Source organism: Nicotiana tomentosiformis, chromosome 9 (genome assembly GCF_000390325.3).
Source record: "Nicotiana tomentosiformis chromosome 9, ASM39032v3, whole genome shotgun sequence".
NCBI classification, from domain to species: domain Eukaryota; kingdom Viridiplantae; phylum Streptophyta; class Magnoliopsida; order Solanales; family Solanaceae; genus Nicotiana; species Nicotiana tomentosiformis.
This window is the reverse complement of record NC_090820.1, coordinates 76,151,771-76,160,468: the sequence shown is the minus strand read 5'-3', so window position 1 is coordinate 76,160,468 and position 8,698 is coordinate 76,151,771. Positions and strand designations below refer to the sequence as shown.

At 37.6% G+C, this 8,698-nt stretch overlaps 1 protein-coding gene across 1 annotated transcript; it reads left to right on the top strand.

Annotated features, from left to right (window-relative positions):
• Positions 1 to 240: 240 nt before the first annotated feature.
• On the top strand, positions 241 to 654 carry LOC138899021 (uncharacterized). The gene has a single exon (XM_070185133.1). It carries the CDS (start codon positions 241 to 243, stop codon positions 652 to 654), a length of 414 nt encoding a protein of 137 aa, XP_070041234.1.
• The last annotated feature ends 8,044 nt before the right edge of the window (positions 655 to 8,698 follow it).

Below are 8,698 nucleotides of genomic sequence, written 5' to 3'. Positions count from 1 at the left end.
GAGAATTCTCACCGTATTCTCTGTACCATTATTATTGTGAAGGTGACTGGAGTTACTTTTATTATATTTCAGCTGTCAGGAGCAGCGTATCAGTTGTGGCAAATTTATGTGGAGGGTAGACCAGCCGATGCATCACCACCCATTTGGGCTTATTTTTCAGAGATGATCTTAAGGGTGTTTGTTCCCGACCTCCTCCGGGATGCGTGGCATGTAGAGTTTGAGTAGCTGCTTCAGGGAACCATGACGGTGTCAGATTATGCCATCAGGTTTAGTGAGTTAGCCCTTCATGCACCTACTTTGGTTCATACAGTCAGAGAGCGGGTCCGCAGGTTCATCGAGGGGCTCGGTTATAATCTTAGATTCTGCATGGCTCGAGAGTTGCAGACTGATACTCTATTTCAGCAGGTGGTGGAGATTGTCAGGATGTTAGAGCGTGTTCGACGCGAGGAAAGGGAGGCTAAGGAGACCAAGAGTTCTCGGAGTTCTGGAGGGTTTAGTGGATTTTACTCCTCATCTATGACCCATCATGGCGGAAGCTCGGCCAGTCGGCCAGTCCAATTCGGACTTCAGACTACTCGTGGTGCTCCGGTTAGTTCTTTTAGTGCACCACAGGCACAGGGTTCCTACAACAGTTATTTCAATTATCCGGCTTAGACTCAGTACGAGCAGCCACGCTAGTAGAAGGGTTGCTATGAGTGTGGTGATCCTAGGCACATCATGAGAGATTGTCCCAGACTTGGGAAAGGCGGATTTCATCAGAGCACTCAGGCTAGGGGCTCAATTCTAGTTGCTACTCAACCTGCACAGACAGCGGGTAGAGGTCACCCTAGAGGAAAGGCCCGACTCGTTGATATATTTTCTATGGTATGGCGACGGTCGGTGCACCAGATGGTGACGTTACATGTATGGTTTCGATACTTTATAGAGGAGCACTACGCTTATCTTGATTCGGTTCTACTTATTGAGGTGAGTCCTCCTATGACGCTTCACATGTGGGTGAATTTTGTTATTTTGTACTCTGCTTATGTGTTTACCCCTGTTGGGAGATTCTATGGTGGTAGCCTGTGTCTATCATTTTGTTTTGTTTACTATTTAGAGTTGTGAGGCTTGAAGTGATCTTTCTATTACTTATTTCGGTAGGTTTTGATGTGAATTTTGGATGGTTTTGTTACAATTGGTGATTTAGATGCTCTACCCGTATGAGGCGTTCGTTGCCTGTTGTGATTTTGTTTTGCGGAATTGAGTTAGTGGAAGTTTTCAGTTGGTACGATGTGTATTTTACTTGTGATTCAAATTTGAGGGTGAGAACTTCATGTCTTCATGTGATTTGATATGTTTGAATCGAGCTACGTGACGCGGTTGAGTTATATCAGGATGAGATCCTTGTGAATAGTTCATAGGTTTTGATTGTCTCTTATGGAATTGATTCGTAGTATGGTACTGATAGGTAGTTGTGCCTGTCGAGCTTGTTCGATAGTTCTCTCATGTGTTTCTCTTTTCATATTTAGTCATATTCGCATTGTGCTTATTGGGTTTTAGCTTACGCGGTGTGTGCCCAGGTGGTGTTAGATGTGACTTGTTGTTTCAGGCTAATAGTTAGGAGGTCTTCATGTTTATTGCATCGTTGTCAGTGTTGTGAAGCTTTGAAACAAGGTTCTGGATGATATGAGGTTAATTCCGGTGCTGGATTTGATTATGGGCAGCTACTGTGATAAAAAATGTTGTTATGGGCATATGTGTGAAGTGTTACGTTGTATGGTTGTACTTGCTGGGTTTAGGCATGAGCGTTTGCAGCTGGTTGAGGTTGTCACCGTGTGTTGATGTGGGAATCGGGTCATTTGGAAATGATCGGATGGTGAGAAATTTGGTTCTATTGTTTACAACCAGATTTGTTGATCATTATTTTGATGAATTTATTTTTCCAACATTAGGAGGAAAAAAGAAAAAGTTGCAAAAGAAATAGATTGAAATGCATTATATCTATCTCATTTAGATAGAGATAGATACTCGTATAAATCAATATGAATAAGAGGTTCAAAAGATTATTTATTTATAAAATATTTCAAATCAACTACTAGATGCATTTACTAATTTTCCATGGGTTTATAAATCGTATATTCCAATTGCAAATGCTCCAGTTCCAGTTTGTATCCAGTATGACAATGTAAATGAGTCTAAGCCATGCCTTAAATGTGGTAGATAAATCTTTTCCAAGAATAAGAATACTTACAAAAAGGAGCCAATGATCAAGTCGATCATAATTTAGAGTCAATTGCTCAAGAAGATCATCAAGCTATAACAATTGATAAGACCTCATGGGAGGTCTAAGTACCTAAAAATAATAGAAATCAAGACATATCAATAAGTTATGTCTCCAAGGAAAAAGGTGGAACTGAAATAAATATTATTGTAGACACTAGTTTTGCATATAATGTTGCAGTTGAAGTAATGTAACAAAATGAGGATCTTGAACCAAAATATGTCGATTAATGTAGACAGGAAAATAGTTAGCCAAAATAAAAAGACGCAATTCAAGCGAAATTGAATTCAGTTTAAAAACATAAGATTTTTAGACCAATAGTCCGAACATCTGAAAATGTCAAGACAGTGGGGTACAAATTAACTTTTGTGCGAAAACAAAATAAGAAAGGTGAAATTGTAAGATATAAAGCACGACTTGTGGCACAAGGGTTTTTGCAAAGGCTTGACATTGATTATATGGAGATATTTCTCCTGTGGTGGATGCAATTACCTTCTAGTATCTTATAAATCTGGTAGTTCATGAAAAGCTTGATATGCGGCTGATGGATGTTGTCACAACCTATAAAAGTTCCTAAGAAACTTGTTCAATAAGGTTTCAAAAATCCTTATAAATATTGAAGCAATCAGGGCGAATGTGGTAAAATCGTCTTAGAGAGTATTTACTAAAGGAAGGGTACAAAATAAACTTATTTGCCCTTGTATCTTTATAAAGAGGTCTAGATCTGAATTTGTTATCATAGCTTTGTATATTGATAACTTGAATATTATTGGCACTTCTAAAGATCTTCCCAAGTAGAGTATTTGAAGAAAGAATTTAAAATGAAAAATCTTGGTAAGACAAAATTTTGTCTTAGCCTACAAAGTGATCATGTGACAAATGGAATGTTTACACTGAAAAGGTTTTAAAGTAATTTTACATAGATAAAGCACATCCATTGAGTACTCAGATAGTTGTGAGATCGTTTGACATAAATAAAGATGCATTTCGGCCTCAAGAAAATGATGAAGAACTAGTTGGTGATGAAACTCCATATCTGTAACGACCCGGCCGGTTAATTTATATATTCTAGCCCCGTTCCCTTATTTATTACCTATTCTATGTTATATTATGGTTATGTTACTTACCAGAATAATTAATTTTGGTTTCGGGTGAGTTTCAGAATGAAATGGGACACATAGTCCTTAAGTTAGAGGCTTAAGTTGAAAGAGTTAACCAAAGTTTGACTTTTATGTTGATGACTCCATAATGGAGTTTTGACGGTTTTAATAGTTGAGTGTGGTGATTTTGGACTTAGAAGCATATACGGATGTTGATTTGGAGGTCAATAGATCATTTCGGCTTGAACAGGTGTAAACTAGAAAGTTGAAGGTTTAAAAGTTTGAGAAGTTTGATCGGGAGTTGACTTTATTTATTTTGGGGTCGAATTATAATTCTGAAAGTTAGAATTGGTCCGTCATGTCATTTATGACTTGTGTGCAAAATATGAGGTCAATCAGAGTTATTTTGATATGAATCAACATTAGTTTTGGAAGTCGGATGTTCATAGTTTCAATAGGCTTGAATTGGGTTCCGATTCGTAGAATCGATATTTTTTGATGTGATTTTTGCCCTCGAGTAGGTACGTTATGTATTTTAGAACTTTTTGGAATATTCAAACGGGATACAGGGGTTCCGGGGATGAATCAGATTGAAATCAGATCATTTTGGACTTGGTTGATTTGCTGAAGCTGTTGTTGTTATGGTGTCATCGCACCTGCATAGCGTTTTGCTGCAGGTGCGAGTGGTTGATCGCAGAAGTGAGGTGATATGGACCTAGCAGTGATCGAAAATGCGAGGATTTTTCCGCATTTGCGTGATCGCAGGTGCGAGGGATTTAGTCGCAGATGCCGATGTGGGCAGAAATGCCTGGGGTTGTAGAAGTGGATACTACCCACAGGTGAGGGTGCGCAGAAGCGCCCATGTTCCGCAGGAGCGGAAGCGCAGGTGCACGTTATAGTCCGCAGATGCCGATTTTCCCAGCCATACTGGCAACCATACCTACGATGGATTATTCTACAGGTGCAGGGTCGCAGATGCGCCAGTTTGCCCGCAGAAGCGAATATCGCTGGGCAGAAAAGGGCTAGAGACAAGGGTTTATTTCATTCTTCATCTTTTTACCTAGAGAGCTCGGTTTGTGGCGATGTTTCGATGAGTTTTCAAGGAAATCATCGGACTAAGTGATTCTAACTCCAATTTGGCTATTACACATGAATCCATCATTTGTTTTGTCATTTAATTAGTGTTTTGAGTTGGAAAATTTGGGGAAAAATTGTGAAACTTCATAGACTGTATTTTAGGGATTTGGAAAGCGATTTGAGGTTGGATTTGAGTAATTTTTGTATGGTTGGACTTATTATCGAATAGGTGTTCGGATTTTGTAAGTTTGATCGGGTTCCGAGACGAGGTCCTGGGGTTGACTGTTTGAGTTGAGTTCTTGTTCTTCTTTAAAGATTGCAACTTTACTTTTTAGAATAGTTTCCTATGGTTTGTATTTATTGCATAAAATTATTTTTGGTGAGATTTGAGTCATTCAGAGTTGGATAATCGCAGAAAAGACCTACTAGTGGATTGAGTTAGCGTGCTTTGAGGTAAGTGTCTTACCTAACTTTCTGTGGGGTAATTACTCCTAGGATTTGTGTTGTTTTGTGTTAATTGTGATATGTGGAAGCTGTGTATGTAAAGTGACAAGTGCGTACACGGGCTAAATGTGGTAATTGACCGATTTTAGCTATATAGATTCTTTCCATGCCTTTAATTGAGTTTCCATAACATGCCATATTCATCATCACTAGCCTATCTTCACGTGCTTTATTTGACATTGTTAATATTTATCTTATATCTTACTCGCTAATTGCCTTTGTATGCTTAGTTGAACTTATTGTTCTCTCAATTCCTTATTCATTATTTAATTGTTGAGTCCTTTTACTTGACGTTGTTATTTCTTGGAATATGTTATTGTTGGATTGTGGTATTGAAGGTATAAAGGTCGTGAATCACATTGAGGCAAAGTTGTAAATCTGTTGAATTACAATTATTGTTGAGTTATTGACTTTCGGTTGCTATTGTTGAGACTATTTTACATATTGTGGTTTAGCCATGGGCTATTTATTGCGGAAACACTATTATTGTTGACTTCTTTGGCAAGTTGTGGTATTAGGCACTTGAGGTGCGATTTGTGATATGTTATGATATTGATACGCATGCGGTGGTATAAGGACTATGGTTGAAACGCATGCGGTGAGATAAGGTAGGCTTGATACGCATTTTGTAGTAGGGGAACTACTTGAAGCCATGCGGTGTGAAAAGGTGGGCTAAAACGAGAGTAGCTATTTCGGAAAAATGATTTTGTAAGGCTCCCGTGGTGATCTAAGGAAAGATTGTTATTTGATTTGTGAAATGATACTACGCGGCGGTACCTCGGTAGTCATTCTTGTTGATACCTTTCATTTACATCACTTGTGTTTTGTTTGCATCATTTCCTTAGCATTCTTATTATGTGTTTATTCCGTGATGTCTAAATTGTCTTTGTCTCAGTGTAGCTATACTTGTTATATCTCTTCCTTGTGTCATTTTCTTTGCTTGCATTATCATATTATACTATACATGCTCAGTTTCTTATTGATTTCTAATAGGTGTCTTGACCCGACCTCATCACTACTCTACCGAGGTTAGGCTTGATACTTATTGGGTACTATTGTGGTGTACTCATACTACGCTTCTGCACTTATATTTGTGCAGATCCAGGTACTTCATACCAGCATAGGCATCAGTGAGTCGAGCGTGGATCAGAGACTTCAAGGTATACCTGCCAGCGTTCGCAGGCCTCGGAGTATACTCCTGTAGAGCTTGTGACTCGGTATCACCGGATTGGGAGTTATGTTCAGTTAGGTTGCAGAGTCTTTTTATGATAGCTATTGGTTAAATTGAAAGTTTTATTACTATTTACGTTAAAATCTTCATGTATTCTAGGCTTACCTAGTCTTAGAGACAAGGTACCATCACGACAACCTATGGAGGAAAACTGGGGTAGTGGTAATATCGAAGTGCAATTGAGACACTAATGTAACTTGCCAATAATACTCGACTAGATATTACTTTTGTAGTAAGCTTATTAGCAAGCTTTAGATTTTCTCTAAAAAAAAGACATTGGAAAGGTGTTAAGCATATATCAAGATATCTTCAAGGAACTATTGATATGTGGTTGATTTACTATAATGAATCGAAGTCACAATTGACCGGCTATGCAGATGTGGGATATTTGAGTGATCGAAATAAAGCATGATCTTAAATAGACTATTTATTTACGTATGGAGGTACAACTATATCATGGCGTTCAATGAAACAAACAATAGCTACCACTTCTTCAAATGATCCTGAGATAATAGCCATTTCTGAAGCAATTGGGCAATGTATTTGGTTGAGATGAATGACTCAACATATTCATGAAGTGTGTGGTTCTTCTTTAACAAAAGATATTCAAACTACACTGAACAAAGATAATGTTCCATATGTAGCTCAACTGAAGGCAGGATACATTCAAGGAGATAGAACAAAACACATATCACCAAAGTTCTTTTTTCTCATGATCTTGAAAAGAATTGTTTGATGATTAACAAATTCGTTCATGCGATACTTTAGCTGATCTGTTTAATAAGGCATCACCAATCTCAACATTTGAGAAGTTGAGACACAAGATTGGAATATACCGTCTCCGAAAAATAAACTGAAATTTTTATCATGGGAGTAAAATATATTACACCTTAAGTTTTAGTGATGACAATAGCAAATGTCTAACCAATCCGAATGTATGCAGGAACTTAGGAACTTGGAAGGAAAACAATGCAAATCCTAAAGTTGACAAAAGGAAAGAAATCAAGCCAGTGTCGAATTAAGCAAAGTTTGGAGCAAATCAATCAAGACAAAGATGAAAAATCAAGTTCGAGAATAAAGGAAAATCTGTAGAGAAAGAAATCAAAAGATCATAATTGACAGAATTCAAATTTAGACAACAAGCAAAATGGAAGTTGGAGTAATTGTAGATCAATCAACTACATGTCGATAATTTCTCTTGTAAATTAGGAAAATTCAAGGAAAGAAGAGCATATCCAAGAATTTAATCCAGCCTTCTTTTTTGAACTGGATTTAGAGGCAACCCTTGGGGTTAAATCTCTTAACATATACTTTGCCTCAATCAATGGTCCGCCTGCTCAAGATTTGCAACGAGTCTGACGACAAGAAGAATTCAAGACCTACCTATATGAAGAACTGAAGGATAAAAGAAAGATTCACGTAACTCCATATACAAGTTTCTACATCTTTCTAGTTCTTACTACAAACATTGTATTCTTGAGTTTACTAGTGTCACAAAAGATAGGAAGAGTTAGAAAACAACCAAGAAGTTGTGTCAAGGATTGAGAACCATTCAAACTGAACTTCGTTAGTGGTGAATGAACGAAAACCACAACTGATGTAACTGTTCACATATTGAAGATATAAGAGAACCCTTGTGACCCAAAGAAACTGGATGTAGGGACCACAATGGTACTCGAACTAGTATAAGAACTCTAAGCCTTTACTGTATCTTTAATTCTACATAGTTATTTTCTACCAAATTCTATGCCTTAAGGAAAAATGAGTTGACTATTACTCACATTAATCAACTAATTTTTAATTGGGCACAATTCACCTCTCCCTTTTTGTGTTTCAATTGGTATTAGAGCAAGGTCTCATAAATTTTGCTTAATCGCATGTGTGGAAAAGATAGTGTGGGTGGAAGGAATAATTTTTAGTTGAGATGGTGTTTTCAGGCCTATGTGGATTTGGGTGACGTGGGATCACCCGCGAGTATATCTATGGTGAGTATATTAAGTGATTTAATGACCTCAGAACGGTTCTTGGCATGTTCAAAGACGAACGTTTGTTTAAGAGGGGGAGAATGTAACGATCCTATTAGCGTCCCGTTCAGTGGCTTAAGATGTCGAGCAGATTTGTATCATGTGTTATGACTTGTGTGTGTGGTCAAGTTTGGTTTTTGGATGATTCAGAATTATTTGGAAGAATGAATTTCATGATTGAAGCTTTAAGTTCAAAGTATTGACTAAGTTTGACTTTTGTGTATTTGACCCCAGAACGGAGTTTTGATGGTTCTGTTAGGTCCGGATGGTGATTTTAAACTTGGACGTATGCCCGGGTTTGCATTTGGATATTCCTAGAAGGTTTCGGCACTAATTGGTGAAAGTTGGAAATTTGAAGGTTTGAAATGTTCATAAGTTTGACCCAGAGTTGACTATGATGATATCTGGTTGGAACTTTTATTCCAGGAATTGGAATAGTTTTGTTATGTCATTTGGGACGTGTGTGCAAAAAATTGGGTTTATTCCGGTTTGATTTGATATA